The sequence below is a fragment of the Vulpes lagopus genome, chromosome 8, assembly GCF_018345385.1.
Source record: "Vulpes lagopus strain Blue_001 chromosome 8, ASM1834538v1, whole genome shotgun sequence".
In the NCBI taxonomy this organism is placed as follows: Eukaryota; Metazoa; Chordata; class Mammalia; order Carnivora; family Canidae; genus Vulpes; species Vulpes lagopus.
The window spans coordinates 24,865,341-24,884,583 of NC_054831.1; the positions used below are offsets into that span (position 1 = coordinate 24,865,341).

General features: G+C 36.0%; 1 protein-coding gene across 2 annotated transcripts in view; it reads left to right on the forward strand.

Moving 5' to 3' along the window:
• The window catches only part of MTMR9 (myotubularin related protein 9), a 53,993-nt gene that overhangs the window by 16,281 nt on the left and 18,469 nt on the right, over positions 1-19,243 (forward strand). For both annotated transcript variants that reach the window (XM_041767314.1, XM_041767313.1), the window contains exons 4-8: positions 9,054-9,227; positions 11,504-11,721; positions 12,592-12,753; positions 15,858-15,999; positions 17,777-17,997. In XM_041767314.1, coding sequence (XP_041623248.1) covers positions 9,054-9,227; positions 11,504-11,721; positions 12,592-12,753; positions 15,858-15,999; positions 17,777-17,997 — 917 coding nt within the window. The remainder of the gene's footprint in view (positions 1-9,053; positions 9,228-11,503; positions 11,722-12,591; positions 12,754-15,857; positions 16,000-17,776; positions 17,998-19,243) is intronic.

Consider the following 19,243-nt stretch of genomic DNA (forward strand, 5'->3'; position numbering starts at 1 on the left):
CTTTATATGTACTAATTAGGTTCCCCAAAAACTCTGTTGAACCCACTCTGCCTAAGATAGTATTAGAGAAACACAGATCATATTTGTTTCCATGGGATAATTCTTGTGTTTTTATATTTTGGGTTATTAAGATCGAGTTACTAGAAGCAGGTTGTCTTTCTCATTCTTCACCATTTTACTCCTTTCTTCTTCCATCACACCTATGTAAATGGGCCCTGGTGGAGAGGATCAAGAAGTGAGGATCAGGGTACTATGTAATTTGAAGAATAAAGATGTCCATGTCAGCAAAGTGATAAAGGAACAGGAAATTCACATTCTTAAGTATGGGGCATTTTTATGTAGTTCATGGATAACCACCTGTATTTATATTTAGTATTTTTATTGCGTTAAAAACTATGTAATAAACATTCTTAAATACATGATACTTTTCTGTTGTTATCAGCTACCACCAACTGTTACCTTAGAGGAATCTTTAATTATTTCCTACGTGGAAAACGGCAGTCATGTGGTGATCAGGAAGGGAGATGTCTGGATGATTTGTTTGTTTAATCAAAACTGTGTACAAATGACCTGCCCATGATTTATTTTAGAGTTAGATGCCGTAAGTGAACCAGTCTAAATCTACACTCTGCAGGTCAGCATTCAAATCAGTCTTATTCTGTGCAGAAATCCTCTGTGCTACAAACATCCATGATGTGGTTGTTTAGCCTCTGCTTGAAATCTTAGTGTGGGAGAATTTGCAAAAACCTAGTGGTGACCCATTTGGGGACAGCTTGAATTCTGAACTGAACTCTGTCTCCCTGTACATAGAGCCAATGTTTCTGACGTTACCTTGTATTATTCGATTTATCTTATTTCTCTACCACGAACTCTTCTTCAGATTAAGAACTCTTACGTCCTCATTAAGTTTTCTGTAGATTAAATATCAGTATTACTTGAACTTCTAGTAACAGTGACCTTTGTACCCTACACTGTCCTGGATGCTCTTCCCAGCTCTTCAGATTGTCATTTATTCTCTTAAAATTTGGTACCATCACACTTGGTGTAGATTAGAACTATTACTGATAATTTAAGGCAGCTTAAAGTTGTATTAGCTTTTTTGAGAATTAAGGTGCTAATGAAATAAACTAAAATTCGTACATCTTCTCATGTGTTATTAAGGGATTCACTCTATGTTTTTGTATTTTATTTACTTACTAATTTTTATTTAGATTCAATACTTTTCCTTGTAGACATTTTCTTTTTGGTGTAGGTAATTATTTAAGCAATTTGTATATTTGATGTTCTCATATTTTCATGCAAATTTTGTAATCCATAGATTTAATGAAAATGACTTTAATACCTTGTTAGAAATATTTAGGCACTATTACTAGATGATGGAAATTTAAGATGAGCAAAGCATGGTTCCTTCCTTCTACTTGCTCAAAATCTAAAAGTTACCTAAATAATCAAGTACAATGAATTAAGTACTGACAGAAGTATCCATAAAGCACAGGGGAAATGACATTATTAGATTTGTGTTATAGAAAATCAATTCTGATGCAGAATGCTAAGAAACTGCTTGAAGTAGATACTGTAGTAATATAAAGATGATGGTTGGACATAGTGCAGAAAGATTCAGAATGAATCAAATGGTGTTGACGACCTATAACCCTGGTTATGGGTGGTATAACAGGCAGTGACATTTTGATAGGATGACACCACTGAGATGGGATGATACCACAGAGGATGGGAAAAACAAATACCACTGAGATGGGGAAAAAAAGAAAAATGGGTTTAAAGGGAATAAGTTGAGTTCAGTTTGGGGGGTGGCAATTCAAAGGGCCTGTATGATATACCTGTCATTGAATATATACAAGAGATAGTCTAAAAAAAAGAAAAAGAGATAGGCTAGAGCTTATTTGAGAGGTCTTTGTTAAAAATGAAAAAACAGAGTAATCAGCAAATACACTGTGGAAACCACAAGGAGAAACTGAGATTGCTTAAGGAAAGCATCTAAGGTAAAAAATGATGTCAAGGATTGAACCATTTAAGAGGTGAATGTAGGAAGAATCCAAGGGAAGAGTGAGTTTCAATTAGGAGGGAGTCAACAGTGTGGAAGGCTTCTTATTCATTGTTTGTTTATTATCTCTTTCCTGGGCTAGTACATAAGCTGCTAGAATATAAATTTTATAAGGCCAGGAACCATATCATTCTTGTTTCTTATGTGCTGCTAGCACATGAAAGGCAAACAGTAAATACTTGTTGAGTGAATGAATGTAGGTGTGTATTTATTCAGGATAGGACAAAAGGGTAGTAAAGCCTTCTATATATCATTAGAAATCCCCTGCCAGGTTAGACCCCTGTGACTTAATCAGTAATGAGTAATGCTTTTTTTTTACCATCTGAAAAACTTTTTAATTATTAGCCAGTCCCCACTTCATAATTGTGTCCAAAAGAGATGTGTGGTTCTGAGAGCACAGTACTAAAACTAGCTATCAAGATATCTTGTGTTGCATCCCAGCTATGTTATTGGCTGTTTGACTTTTTGGGACTCAGTTTCCATGTCTACAAAATGAAAATGTTGAATAAAATGATCTATAGGGTTCCTCCTACTTTAAGCATGCTTTTATTCTTGGATATTATGAAAGATTATTTGAGGCACTTTGTTGAAATACACATACACAGTATATCTGTATACCCCAATCTACCACTTTTGAAATTATATATTAAAAAGGTGATAAGGTCCTGCTTATGATTGAGTAGCTCCTATCTGACAAAACCTCCTGCAGAGATCAATGACAAACTATGAATAAAATACAAAGAAACTACCACCTGAAAGCTCTGGTAATTGAATAGAAAGCAGCCTGTTTTGGAGGGGGTCAAAATGTAGAGAAAGTGAATGGCAGACAGAGTGAAATTACTATTTGAGGGACTTTGTCCTGAAGTCAACATGATTGTGGCATTGATAATGTGGAACAGGTAACATTCCGATAGAAAGCTCACTTTCTGTCTAGTGGGAAGACCCACGTGAAGGCTTGGGGCAACCAGAAAGCCAGAGAAGGGGAACCTTGATTCTGTTGTATACAACCTTGAGCTTCTGGGTGATTGCGACCAGTGCTTGCACGGAGCAGGCTGAGATCAGTCAGAACCAAGAGCTGAGCTGCCTTGCACCTCAGGTGTTAACAGAGTTTGCAGTTTAAATCTAACAAAGTTAACTGGGTGATGGACATTAAGGAGGACACATGAAGTAATGAGCACTGAGTATTACATAAGATGATCAATCACCTCTACCTCTGAAACCAATAATAACATTATATGTTAATTAATTGAATTTAAATTTTAAAAAATCATTAAAAAAGTAAGATAAATCTAACAAAGTTAATTGCCTACTAAAACAAACCACAGGCCACATTAACTCTCTTCAAAAAAGTATAATGAAATGCAGTTTCCACAGCACAACAGTCACAATGTCCAGGATACAATCTAAAATTGAGCTAAGAGGGATCCCTAGGTGGCGCAGCGGTTTGGCGCCTGCCTTTGGCCCAGGGCGCGATCCGGGAGACCCTGGATCGAATCCCACGTCGGGCTCCCGGTGCATGGAGCCTGCTTCTCCCTCTGCCTGTGTCTCTGCCTCTCTCTCTCTCTCTCTCTCTGACTATCATAAATTTAAAAAAATAAAAAAAATTTAAAAAATAAAATAAAATTGAGCTAAGAAATTGTGATCCATTCTGAGGAAAAAGTTGACAAGTACCAACCCCAAGATGACTTAAATGTTCAAATTGTCACACAAACACTTTAAAACAATTCTTAGGGCAGCCCAGGTGGCTCAGTGGTTTAGCGCCACCTTCAGCCCAGGGCCTGATCCTGGAGACGCAGGATCGAGTCCCACGTTGGGTTCCCTGCATGGAGCCTGCTTCTCCCTCTGCCTGGGTCTCTGCCTCTCTTTCTCTCTGTGTGTCTCATGAATAAATAAATAAAAATCTTAAATAAATAAATAAATAAATAAATAAATAAATAAATAAATAAATACAGTTCTTAAATTGTCTAATTTCTCATAAAGGAAAATACGCGTAGAACCAGAGAAAACAGGAAGTACCAACAGAGAAATAGAAAATATTAAAAAGAATCAAAGAATCTTAAAAAGTATCAAATGAAACTTTTAGAATTTTTTTATAATTATATCTGAAATTAAAAACTCACTGGATGAGCTAAAAAGCAGAGGAGAGATAACAGAAAACAGAACCAATGAACTTGAAATTAGAGCAACAGAAATCATTTAGTAGGAAGAAGGGGGAAGTGATAAGTTATAGTAAAATAAGCAGGGCCTCAGAACCTGTGGAACAATATCAGAATGTCTAGCATATGTGTAATTGGAGAACTAGAAGGAGAGAATAGAGAGAATAAGGCAGAAAATATATTTTAAAAAATAATGTTCAAAAACCTTCCAAATTTGATGAATGATATAAATTTTAAAAGTTCAGCAAGCCCCAGAAAGGATAAATATGAAGAAAACCATACATAGGCACATCATAGTCAAACTGTCAAAGAGCAATGGTAAAAAGATCTTGAAAGCTGCCAGGTAAAAACAAAACACAGAAACAACATTAAGTGAGTGTGGACTGTTCATCAGAAATCATGGCAACCAGAAGAGAGAACTATAAAGTGCTGAGAGACATGGGCAGCCCAGGTGGCTCAGCGGTTTAGCGCCGCCTTCAGCCCAGGTTGTGATCCTGGAGACCCAGGATCGAGTCCCGCGTCGGGCTCCCTGCATGGAGCCTGCTGCTCCCTCTGCCTGTGTCTCTCTCTCTCTGTGTCTCTTATGAATAAATAAATAAATAAAATCTTAAAAAAAAAAGTGCTGAGAGACACAAAACCTGCCATTCTTGAGTTTTGTATGTGGTAATAATATCTTTCAAGAATGAAGGTGAGGCAACATTTTCAGATAAAAGGAAACTAAGAATTTGTTACCAAGAGGCCTTTACTATAAGAAGTGTTAAAGGAATTTTGATTGAAGGGAAATAATACCAGAGGGAAACTTGAATATTTATAATTATTGAAGAACATTGGAAATGCTAAATATCTAGGTAAATATGACAATTTATTTTTATTCCTTTTAATGTCTTGAAAATATACATGATTATTAGAAGATTACAGCATTGCCTTTGTGGCAATAATAGTGTATATAGACATATGTGGAAATTTGAACATTAAAGGTGACTGGATGTAGGTTATCTAGTGGGATAAAGATACTTGGACAGTTATATTCTTTGTTGTGAGAATCTGTCCTGTGCATTGTAGGATGTTTCACAGCATCTTTGGCACCACTAGATGCTAGTAGAATTCTTCTCCCCTCACATGTGGTTGTCTTCACACATTAACAAATGTTACTTTTGTGCAAAATCACACCAGGTTGAGAGCTAGCGTCCTAGAACAATCCTTTTTTTTAGAAATGGGAAGAGGTATAATTTAAAAAGTTAATGCATACATTAAAATTCTATTCTAAAAAGTATTTAACAGCAGGTGGGAAAGAAAAAATAGCAATAAAAACTGGACAAACAGAAAATAAATGTTAGACGCTGTTCCAGCCATATTAACAACTATTTTAGTATCAATGAGCTAAACACTCCAGTTGAAAGACAAAGATTATCAGAATGACATAAAGGAAAAAAAAAGCAAGATCCAAATATAAGCTGTGTACAAGAGATGCATTTTGAATATGAAAACACAGGTTGAAATTAAATAAATGGAAAAATATACCATGAATAAAAAAGCAGAAGTAGCTGCGTTAGTTCCAGATTAAAAAAAAAAAAAAGATTTCAAGACAAAGTATTATCAAATAACAAGAGTCATTCCATAATAATAAAATTTTTAGGAAGATATATATATGTGCCTAATAAAAAATTGATGGAAGTTAGGAAGAAATAAGTAATTCTTGATCATAATATGAGATTATTAACACTGCAATTAATAGAACAACTAGATTAAAATAAAACAATGACTAGACAACAAGACGTGGGAGTTCTGAGCAACACTGATATTTATAGAATGCTGCTCACAACTTCTGTATAATATACAGTATTCAAGAACACATGATATGTTTTCCAGGAAAGACTATGCAAGGCTATTAAATAAATTTCAATATTAAAATGATTGAATGTAATGTAGAATGTAATCTCTAGCCACAAAGAAATTAAGTTAGAAATCAATAATAACACTAAGGTATTTAGGAATACCCAGAAAATTTCTAAATTAAACAAAACACTTATAAATAATCTGAGTAGAAAATGAAATCATAAAGGAGATTAGAAAATATTTTGAATTGAATTATAATAAAAATGCAACATCAAAATTTGTGAACTATAGCTAAAGCAATGTTTAAAGAGAAACTTAGGGATGCCTGGGTGGCTCAGTGGTTGAGCGTCTGCCTTTGGTTCAGGGCATAATACCGGAGTCCTGAGATCAGGCTCCCTGCATGGAGCATGCTTCTCCCTCTGCCTATGTCTCTGACTGTCTCTCTCTCTGTGTCTCTCATGAATAAATAAATTAAATCTTTAAAAATAAATAAGTACATAAATAGAAACTTACAGCTTTCGAATGCTTAGATTTGGGTGCCTGGAAGGCTCAGTCAAGCATCTGCCTTTGGCTCAGGCTCCCTGCTCAGCAGGGAGTCTGCTTCTTCCTCTCTCCCTACCCATTCCCCCTGCTTGTCTTGACAACAGGCAAACTGAAAATGAATAAAATACTTGGGAATAAATTTAACAAAAGAAGTGCAGATTCTGTACACTGAAAAACACAAAACATTGCTGAAGGATATCCAAAAATGGAGAGATATACCATGTTCATGGATTAGAAGACTATGACTAAGATCTGTAGTGCACTGACTTCTGTAGTGGTCCACAAAGTAAGTACTTTAGGCTTTGTGGGTCACGCAATTTCTGTTACAACTACACCACTCTGCTGTTGTAGTGTGAAAGCAATAGATAACACACAATGAATGAATGGGTAATGCTATGTTTCAGTAAAACTTTACTTATAAAAACAGGCAGTAGGCTGGACTTGGCTTGCAGACTGTTGTTTGCTAACCTCTCATTAAGATGACAGTTGTCTCCAAATTGATTTATAGACTCAGCGAAAATCCTATCAAAATTCCAATGACTGTTTTTTATAGAAATTGACAAAATTATTCTAAAATTTATGTAGATATGCAGTTACTAGAATAGCCAGAACAACTGTAGAAAAAATAAATAATTTACTGATTTTAAAACAAAAAACAAAAAAGGAGGGAGGAGGAGACATAGCCTACTAAATATCAAGGCTATTCTAAAAGCTATGGGACTTACTACGAATAACAGTGGGACAGAATAGAGAGCACTCTATGTATGAAAACTTAATATATGCCAGAAAGTGGCATTGCAGGTCAGTGAACAATCCTACCATTCTCCAGAGTAGGAAATCAATAAGTAATGCCTAATAGTGAAATTCAAGAAGTAACAGTAAAATCATGTTATTTAGAAATTTGGAGGTAAGCACCAGAAATGAAAAGCTAAAGAAGTTGAAAATGGTTGCCTCTGGGGAAAGGGAATTAGGAGATGTAGGTGAACAGTAAACAGATAAATTGTTTTTTTAAATAATAAATCTTTAGAAACTGTCTTTAAAATTGGTAAAGAGAGTAACTTTCTTTGAAAAGCGAAAATGTTTTAATTTAAAAATATATTGTATCATGTAAAAGGGGTTTTTAAAAAATCTCTTAAAATAAATAAATAAATTTTTAAAAATTCTCTTTTTCTATAGTACTTTGAACATACTTCAGTTTTTATCTTCCTGGTACTGGATCCCATGACCAGTATGTTAGGCTAACTCTCATTTATCAGAACATATCAAAATTTGCACATGCAAAGTTTATTTATTTTTTAACTGTAACTAGCTTTCTACGGTTTTCAAGGGGTTTTTATTTTTGAGGTCTGAAATAAGTTGTCATTGGATAATTTTTTATGGTATTCTTTTAATCCTTAGTATAGTTAGAAATTATTTCATTGATTGCTTAAGTATAACTATTTTTTTGAGTATTAAGTCATTATTGTTTTAAGAAAGATATTACCAGTCTTTCTACATTTTCCTTTTTTTTTTTTTTTTTAAAGATTTTATTCATTTATTCATGAGAGACATACAGAGAGGGATAAACAGGCTCCCATTGGGAGCCTGATGCAGGACTTGATCCCAGGACTCAGGATCACAACCTGAGCCAAAGGCAGACATTCAACCACTGAGCCACCCCTACATTTTCCTTTTTTTGAATAACATAAAGGAACAAGGGATTTGATGTAGGTAGTAGTTCTTGTTTCATCTATTCTTGCAAAGCATTATCTAGATTATTACAGTCTTCCTGTGGCTATCCTGAAGAGTACCAAAAATAAAGTAAATGGTATCCAAAAGAGAAGGATGAATGGGATGATGTCAGCCTTGACAATCATGGATATATGTAATATATTTATTTATTTTTTTTTTTTTTTAAATATTTTAAATTTTTTTTTTTTTTTTAATTTTTTATGATAGTCACAGAGAGAGAGAGAGAGGCAGAGACACAGGCGGAGGGAGAAGCAGGCTCCATGCACCGGGAGCCTGATGTGGGATTCGATCCCGGGTCTCCAGGATCGCGCCCTGGGCCAAAGGCAGGCGCCAAACCGCTGCGCCACCCAGGGATCCCTATGTAATATATTTAACCTGGAGAATAGGACACAAAGGGGAAAACAACTGTCTTTCACATATTTAGTAGGATACCATGTGCAATAGGAACTTATGCTGAAATTACAGTAAAAACAATAGAGGAAGTTATAGAACCACAATTTGTCCAATTTAAGGAAGCACTTTCTAGGAATGGAGGATCCCTAGCATAGCAGGAAGCTGACTGAAGAATAGAACTCCTTTAAGTGTGGGTTAGGTATCCTTATAATAAATTCCTGAGAGATGGCTTCTTCATTGTATGAAAGTTAATCTCTAAGGTCCTTTAAACTTTTCAGATTATTTTGTGACAGAGATACTTGCTTAGCGTTGAAGTATTTTGTGTTTTTCAGACCAGTGAATGGAGGTTAAGCTATGTCAATAAGGAATTTGCTGTCTGCCCTTCTTACCCACCAATTGTCATAGTTCCCAAATCCATTGATGATGAAGCTCTTCGTAAGGTAGCTACATTTCGACATGGAGGACGCTTCCCAGTACTCAGCTATTATCATAAAAAAAATGGAATGGTAAGTGTATAGTACTGCTGCTTGATCCACTGAAAGCCTTGGTTTGCAGTTCTTAGAAATGTTCCCTTTTCTGTGTACTTGTTCATCAGTGTGATTAGTCTCTCCTGCTAGGACTTCCTTCTTTTAAACTTTAGGGAATCAGGACTAGTGTGTTTTTGTTTTTGTTTTTTTTAAATACTGAATCTCTTGCATTAATTGCTTTTTTTATTATTATTTTTTTAAGATTTTATTTATTCATGAGAACACAGAGAGATAGAGAGAGGCAGAGACACAGGCAGAGGGAGAAGCAGGCTCCATGCAGAGAGCCTGATGTGGGACTCGATCCTGGGGCCTTTAGGGTCACGCCCTGGGCTGAAGGCGGCACTAAACCACTGAGCTACCCGGGCTTCCCGGGAATCAGGACTAGTGTGTTTTTATGTGATTAGGATATGATTTGAATTCTTTTCGTGATGCTGCTCAAAATTAGAAAGGCTAGATAGGCTTATCTTCAGGACTCAATACAAAAGGAACTAATGTTCATTTGATACTTGAAATAACGCTGTTAGGTAGAAAAATTTCTTCAACCAGAATAATAACGGTTGAATAATAAACTAAATACTTTATTTTAATTATCTTTACCAGATTTCCCTGTAAAGGTAAATTGAGCAGACATTTTTATTTTTGAAAGGGAGAAGAGTGACACATTATTGGTTACAATTTAGTAAGCACAGGAGTCAGTAATTGATCAGGCAAACACTTGCTGTATCTATGTTTCTAAATATTTTCCCTTTTTTCTGAGAGAGAGAGAGAACATGAGTGGGAGGGATAGGGGTTACAGCAGAGGGAGAGAATCCTAAGTAGGAGCATGGAGCCTGACATGGGGCTTGATCTGATGACCCTGAGATCATGACATGAGCCAATATCAAGAGTTGGACACCTATCTGACTGAATCACCCAGAGCCCCCCTAAATATTTTCTAAATCCGTTTCTGTCCTCTTATTTTCTCTCAGTCAATAACTCTGCTTCTCATTTTGAAACTAGTAGTAAATTAGTGGATAAGTTATAGTCCTGTTTCATTTCCTTTTTTCCCCAAGATAATAAGTCAAGCATAGATATTTAGGATAAAAATATTTCTAAAAATTTGCTCCTTTGGCATCAGGTCATCTATCCCATTTGCTCAGCTGTGTTTCTGTTAATTAAGGTTCATCACAAAGCATTTTAGAAACTGATATTAAATATACTGTGTATCAATCACATGATTAGCACAGTCTGGGAGTTAGCTGTTGTCATCATCTGGATGACCTTTCTTGATCATGTTAAATTTCAAGGTAGTTAAGGTAACAGCATATGTTATAAGGTGAAATGGAAATAACTAAACCATTCACCAGGGAAGAGATCAATATAATACTAATTTCTTGAGAAAAGTTTCAAAATCAGGCCTTTCAAAATATATAGTTGATGGTCTTTGGAAATAAGTTTTTAAGTCTTGAAATACTGAAAAGGATAAAAGAGAGCCATAGGAGAATAAATAATAGACAAACAGCTTTCAAGATTTAAAATGATTCTCAAAGAATATATAAACTTTTTTATTTTAAATTAATGCCTTTTCTCTTTATAATTTTTTTCTGTAAATTTTTTTGTATATTTTTGTATTGGAGTTCGATTTGCCAACATATAACCCCTTTAAAATTCTTGACTAAAAAAGAAATTCTTGATAAAACCTGCCAATGCTGTTTATATAGTTGAAGCAAAAGTTTACTGGCATGTAGGCCATTATTCTTCTACTACAAGGCTGTGTCCAGTAAACAATTTACGGACTAAATGAATTGTAATATTGATCTCTTTAGCAGTTATAATATATCATGTGGAAGTATTTTGAGATAGTATGAAGAAAAACTGTGTTAAAGTGCAAGGCTTGTATTTGTTTTACAGTTATTGACTATAGCAAATATATAGAAATATTTCTTTGTTTTGGGTTAAATTCATCTTCAAAGTGTCACACCGTTTTTTTTACATACTTTATAGCTACTTCATTTCTCTTTTCAGTAACTTTCAGGCAGCTCGGGTGGCTCAGCGGTTTAGCGCCACCTTCAACCCTGGGGTGTGATCATGGAGACCCAGATTGAGTCCCACGTCAATCTCCCTGCATGGAGACTGCTTCTCCCTCTGCCTATGTCTCTGTCCCTCTCTCTCTTTATGTCTCTCGTGGATAAATAAATAAAATCTTAAGAAAAAAAAAAAGAAAAAAAACTTTCAAAGCAGCTATTCTTAAATTTTAAACTGCATTGTGCCTCTAGGTAATCATGCGAAGCGGTCAGCCACTCACTGGCACAAATGGGAGAAGGTGCAAAGAAGATGAGAAGCTGATAAATGCTACCCTGAGGGCAGGAAAACGAGGCTACATCATTGATACTCGATCTTTAAATGTAGCTCAACAAGCTAGAGCCAAAGGCGGTGGCTTTGAACAAGAAGCTCATTATCCCCAGTGGAGGCGGATTCATAAGTCCATTGAGAGGTAAAAGATTCTGGAGACATTAATGGACTATTATTTGAAGCAAATTAGAGTGAGTAGGTCCTTCGCTGTTCAAAAATCACAAGTTCTCAATTGAACCTACACATTAACTTAAAGTCAGAACTTGTCTGGATATCCTGTCGTGTTTTATAAGATAAGCAGAAAACTGAATCTTGGGTGCTCAAAGGTGACTTTTAGTCAAATAACATGCTTTCTCTAAGTTAACTCTGCAATTTCATCATCACAAGGTCCATTCCCCTGCTTGTGGATCACTGGTCACCAAACTTAACTGATCAGATAACACTAGTAAGTACATTTTTCTAAGTCAGAAGGCTAGAGACTTACTTTCCCCCACACCCACCTGTTCTCACATCCTGTTTCCTCCACTTGCATCTTTTGTTTATGCTTGCAGTTAGAGGTTTAGAGGGGCTTCTGGATGGATGAGTGGGGGTTGGAGCTAATAAAACAGTGGGGTCTGAGCTGGCCCTGGCCATCCCTCCTGAAGGTACTGCATATCTGGCAGATCCATGGGAACAGGATTGCAGATGTTAGTGGTGTGCCTCGTGACTTGTCACAAAAGGCAATGTTCTGACCTGCTCCCTAGTTAGATAACTCAGCTGTGTGAATTGGGTATAATCTGTTCATCTGAGGAATGGTTTACCATGACAGGCATATTAAGCAACTTTACAACTATGGTTAAGTATTAGTTTTTCAGTGTTTAATCATCAAGTTATTGTATAGCAAGGTAAATAGTTTTCTACTAACGTGAGCTACTTTTTCTCTTGGATATATTAGAAGTTCGGGTTTTGGTTTGGTTCCCTCTTCATCATTGTATTTTCTATATTCTTTTTTACTTTTTCTTGTTTTTTAAAGGTATCACATTCTTCAGGAGAGCTTGATCAAACTTGTGGAAGCTTGTAATGACCAAACACATAACATGGACAGATGGCTCGGTAAATTGGAAGCTTCCAACTGGCTGACTCACATCAAAGAGATTCTTACAACTGCTTGTCTAGCTGCTCAGTGTATCGACAGGTAAAGTGTATTTTAGTGTTCTGGAATGGGACATGCACTGCTAACCAGACTTTGCTTTTATCCAAACTGTGTTTATATTGTGTTAAAAGTTCGTGCCTTAGGCAGTCCCAGTGGCTCAGCGGTTTAGCGCCGCCTGCAGCCCAGGGTGTGATCCTGGAGACCCGGGGATCGAGTCCCACGTCGGGCTCCCTGCATGGAGCTTGTTTCTCCCTCTGCCTGTGTCTCTGCCTCTCTCTCTCTGTGTCTCTCATAAATAAATAAAATATTAAAAAAAAGAAGAAGAATGGCTTAAAGTTTGTGCCTCGTCTATACCTTATGTTCAGATCATTGTATAAATTAAGACAATCAATGCCATTCAGTTATTGATGAAGTACTGTATAGAATCTGGCATTTTATTGATGACTAATGTTTGTTGAATGAATATAAACCACCGACATACGTCTTCAATGACACAACTTTTTTAAGTACTAAAGGAAGTGTTTATTTCTATAAAAATCCTCGAATTGTGAATCTACCTATTTTCCTTTCCTTAAACTGAAAAGAAGTTTTCTTATTTGCTCTCAGAGGGCCAAACTTGCCCTCTTACTTTTGAAATACCAGTGAAAGGAAATACGTAATTCTGTTACACAGTAAAATGACTCTTTCTTTCTCAGATATCTTGTTACAAACTACTTGATACATGCAGTTATATCAGGATCTCAAGTTGAGAAAACCTGATGGCAGTGATATGAAGTATATGAAGTGATTTTCATTTATTCACTCAATTGAAGGTTGCTAATCCTTGAGATTTGAGGCAGAAGACTTGAACAGAGGCATAAGAATTGATGTAAGTTGTTGCAGAAGCTTAGAATGTCCTTATTAAGAAGGGGATTCCTCTGAAACAATTGGTAGATGTAAGTATTGCCACCATATAGTTGGATGGCACTTTTCATTGAGACTATAATTTATTTAAAAAAAAAATTTTTTTTTAAGATTTTATTTATTTATTAGAGACAGAAAGATAGAGAGAGAGATAGACACAGGCAGAGGGAGAAGCAGGCTCCTTGCAGGGAGCCAGACGTGGGACTCGATCCCAGTCTCTAGGATCACGCCCTGGGCTGAAGGTAGTGCCAAACTGCTGAGCCACCAGGGCTACCCGAAACTATAATTTGTTTTATTAATGCTTCCAAATTAGGAAACTGTGTAATTTTTTTTATGGTTAGTGAGAAATTGGTAATAGAACGCATTGCTTAAGATTATGTGGTGAGTTAATGACAAAATCAGGAATGGGCAGAGATTCTTGGCGTTGGGATTTCTAAGCTGCCACTGTTCTTTGTTTTAGGTGAAGCTCATTTATCTAATGAAATATAGGAGTTAAGAAGAGGTGCTTTGGCAGAGAAATCAATATTACAGAATGATATGTTAATGCGAAGGGTTTTGTTTCTTTATAACCTAAATTTAAAAGATTTCCCCTTAAATTAGAGAGGAAGACAAACCATGAGAGACTCCTAACTCTGAGAAACAAACAAAGGATTGCAGAAGGGGAAGAGGTGGGGGGTTGGATAAGTGGGTGACAAGCACTAAGGAGGGCGCTTGATGGGATGAGCACTAGGTGTTATACTGTAAGTTGGCAAGTTTAATTTAAATAAAATATTAAAAAAAAAAGATTTCCCCTTGCATGATGAATACAGAGGCTTCTGTTTTCTTATGAACTGCAAATGATATTGAACACTTATCACCATGTTATCTGGGTTTGCACCCGTAATAATGGGATGCTGCAGGTCAAGGCAACCTGAGATGCAGAACAGTATTTATCCCCACCTTTGTTTATTTATTTATTTTAAGATTTTTAATTTATTTTTATTTATTCATGAGAGACACAGAGAGAGAGGCAGAGACACAGGCAGAGGGAGAAGCAGTCTCATGCAGGGAGCCTGACATGGGACTCATCCCGGGTCTCCAGGATCACACCCTGGGTGGAAGGCAGGCACTAAACCTCTGAGCCACCCAGGCTGCCCCCCTCCTTTGTTTAGACTTAGCTGGCCGCCGTAAAAAAACATATACCTCCATAAAAATCTCCCTTTATAATTAATTGCTCAAAATGTAAAAATAGACCTTAGATTAATTGAATTAAATTTAAAATATACCACAGATAACTAAGATATATAGATTCAGTATATACATCAGAAGCCTTAAAATATTTGCTCATACCCTTCTACATAGTCATGAGATTTTATCCTAAGGATGAGGCTGTTAACCTAACCATAGGTGAATGACAGGGAGTCTTATTTTCAAAATTAAAAACTCAAATAATTCAACAAGAGACAAAAAGCTAAGTACATCATCTCCAGTCTAATAAAAATTGGCAATGACCTAAATGTCTAATTCTCACTTAAGTAAATTGTAGTTGATCACCTAATAGAATATTATATAACCATTAATACAATGCTTCTAAAGGTAATATGGAAACATGAGAAAATGTTTGTAATAAAAGTGGAAATACTAAGAAATTACCTTTTGCTATAGCTACCTAAAGGATATAGACACATGGGGAAAGAATTAATAGTAGTCACCAAACTTGAAATTCTTATGGGAAAGTGGTGAGGTTATTTTCTGTTGTCTTAAAATCTTCTTCACTGTCCTTTCAATATAAGAGTTGGAAGAAGGGAAGGGGAGAGGATGTGCTTAATTTAGTTTTTGGGGTTTCCTTCAACTGTTTTTAGAATAATGGAGTCCCAGACTCCTCCTAAGTATCATGATATAGTAGTACCATTGCCACTGACTTCCTAGATTGACAGTTTTATGTTTCTTCTTGTTTCAGAAAGTGTGGTTTAGGTATTGTTTCCTAGATCCATTACATTACAAGTAATGAAGGCGTCCTTATATAGTCAGGTGATGGTAGAAAGGTAGAATCAGCATCAGAGAGATACAGAAAAATAACTTTTAAGTGTATGTTAGGGTTTTTTCCCTAAGAGAAACTCTACATGTGCCTTATTTTTCCTCTAAACCCTACTGGACAGAGCAGAATGCATGAGTTTGAAATACTGTACTTAATAAATGTTATTAATAGAGTAGACTGATCATGTTAGGAGTATCCCATTTTGTACTCTGGATTTTCCTATCAGGGAAGGGGCATCCATATTGATTCATGGAACAGAAGGAACTGATTCCACACTTCAGGTTACCTCCCTGGCCCAGATCATCTTGGAACCGAGAAGCAGGACCATCCGTGGTTTTGAGGCCCTGATAGAAAGAGAGTGGCTGCAGGTGAGAAAATCTACTTGGTATGCACAGAAACTGCTAATAATTGATGTGATCCCAGTTTGCAGGAATGGATAGAATTTGTGAAATTTTGATTGATTAAAATGTTTAACCTGTATGTTTAATTTTCTGGGAGCAGTTAATCCTCTCAGTAAATGTTTATATATCCTCACTGCATCTCAATTTTTGTGCCTCTCTGCTTGTATTGCTCACTTGGTATTTCATTCCCTTAACAAACTCTTATTAGTTATACTTTGTTACCTACAGGGGAAGTAACAAAAAATGTGAAACAGTCTCTGCTAGAGAGAAAAAAAAAAAAAACATCAAAACCAGGAAGGGGGTGTGAGGACTTGTAATTATAAGGCATGTGCTCTAGCACTTTCTGCCTGTTGTTTGTCTGGCTTCATCTTATCCTCTTGCCTCCCCAGGTGAAATCCTTCTCATGCTTTAAGATACAACTAAATGTCACTGCTCTCATGCAGTCTTGGGACATTAACCTTCATCACAGATAAAATCGATCCATTGTCTTCATGCCTTAGTCCTGAAACTACATCCAAATTAAGTGATTCCTTTGAGGTCAGGGAACCATGTCCTGTTTCTCTTTTATCCCTAGGACACAGAGCACAGTGCAATCACGTAATGCTGAATGACAACTGAAATAAAGGCTTCATGAAATAGATTGAAATCCTTTAAGTCAGAGATTAACTTATAAATGTATATACACTATGTAATTTAGTAAATGTGATTAAGAACAAATGTTTAGATAGATCTTAAAAGTAGAAGCATCTCTGGAGAAAAATCATTTCTGGCCCTTGTAGTTAAAATTTAGATTTATTATGTGTTAATGCTCTTACGTATATCATATTCACCTGCCTCACAACTGACCTGTATCTCTGTTCAAGTGAGACCATCTCAAATATTTGGTAAAAATCTCTTCAGCAACATTCATGATGCATAGCAAACAAATAAGGGAATGTGATTTACTTACTTATATATTACCATTCCAATGGGTATCAAAACACCATTAGCTAGTGGAAAATGTTCGTGACATTTTCTTTGTCAGGTAAGGTAGTATAAGGACCTAAAGATAAAAGCAAGTGTGTGAAATACCTAGAAGGGTATGATTTGGGTTAAGGTCAATACTCAGGTTCTGGGTGAGCCAGAGAGCCAAATGATTCTTAAATTTACTTTAGTCAGTAGAGGTCAGACTCTTCCAGTTCTTTTTTTGAGAGAAGTAAGTAGGGACAATTTTATCTCTAATACAAAAGTATTCCTAAAGAATTTTTTTTCACATGTAATTAAGTATTCAGTATCAGGAGTGACTTTATAAAGTTTGTATGTGAGACACCCATATTTATTTCCATTTATGGGTGAGGCTTACATAGCTTACAATAATCTGCCACACTTTGGATAGAGAAAAGGTGGTAGCTGTCTTTTGTGTGGTCCCTGAAGACCTTATATTCTTTGACTTTGCTAGAAATTACAGACCTAGAAAATTTTACTTTATAGAATTCACCTAGCATAATTGCAGTTCTTATGGTTACGCCTTAACTGCACAGCCTTGTTAAATATTTGGAAGTCATGGTTTTTTTCCTTAGTTACTGAAAATTGTTTAAATTTATTAATTAAAATCTATTGAAATGATTAAACAGCAGCCATCCAAATTATATGGTGTTCCGTTCAATAAGAGTTTTGTTGCAACTGTGTGAAATAATGGTAATAGAATGTGCTGTAATGTGCTCTCACTAGGCCATGACTGTCACATTTCCATCTTCTGTCTTAGGCTGGTCACCCGTTCCAGCAGCGCTGTGCACAGTCAGCCTATTGTAATAGTAAGCAGAAGTGGGAGTCACCTGTATTTCTTCTCTTCTTGGACTGTGTGTGGCAGATACTTCGTCAATTTCCTTGTTCTTTTGAATTTAATGAGAATTTCCTCATCATGCTCTTTGAGCATGCATATGCCTCACAGTTTGGAACATTTCTGGGCAACAATGAAAGTGAAAGGTGGGTACACTGCTTACATGGGATGGGGGCCATTCCGTTTGTATTTTGTTTTGGTCACTTCCTAAAAGAGACCAGGATTTGGTTTCTACATTAATGTTATTGATAAGATGGTAGAGGTTACAGTTAGTATAAGTTAAGTAATATGAAGTGTGTTCTTATTATGAGCCTATCCCATCCTAGGTGAGAGCATGTCCTAGACTTTTTTCTATTAGATTAAAATTATTCCATACACTGATTTAAAAGCTTTGAGTAAATTGGGCAACCATTCAGTGTTAATTTTCTTGTATAAGATCATGGCAATCTTACATCTGGAAGAAGCCTTAACATATAATCCAACCCTATCCTCTCTCCAGTTTTATAGATTGGGAGGAGAGTATCTAGAAAAGTTAAATGACTTGACCAGGGACACACAGCCAGTTGGTCACCAATAGTGGGGTTATAATACAGGTCTTCCTTCTTTTGCTCCAAAGTTTCTGTCACACTGTCCTCAGGTCCAGAGGGACAGTCTCACTTTATAGTCCAGACACCATCGAGTTTATAGGTTTAATTAAGAAGATTCCTATCAGAATGATCCTCAGAGGTGCTTAACTGGTAATCTCAGTTGGGTACAGTCAAAAGGCTTCCTCTTCTCTTTTTTCCTTTGTCATTTCAGCTAAAGGGACAGTTTTGTTGGTTTTTTCCTGGAACCACCTTTTGGTTTCATTGACACCCTGTCTATTCTCTATTTCGTCTGTCTACTCTCTACTCTTATTCTTTCCTTCTTTCTGCTAGCACTGGTTTAGTTTGCCCTTCTTTTTCCAGTTCTTTAAGGTATGAAATTACTGATTTAAAAGTCACCGATGTGAGATCTTCATTCTTTTTTAATGTAGGTTTTTACTGCTATAAGTTTCCACCTGAGCACTGCTTTCACTGGATCCCCATACTTTGTGTTAGCATGTCATGTTTTCATTTTCATTCATCTGTATTTTCTAATTTCTCTTATGATTTCTTCTTTAACCCATTGTGTTTAAAATTGTGTTATATAATTCCACATATTTATGAATTTTCCATTTTTTTCTTCTGTTACTGATTTCTAACTCCATGCTGTTGTAGTTGGGAGAAGATACTTGTATGACTTCAGTCTTTTAAGATTTATTGAGATTTGTTTTGTGGCCTAACGTGTGATCTATCCTAAAGAATGTTTCTTGTGCACTTGAGAATATGTACTCTGATGTCGTTGAGCAGAATGTTCTATATTTGTCTTACC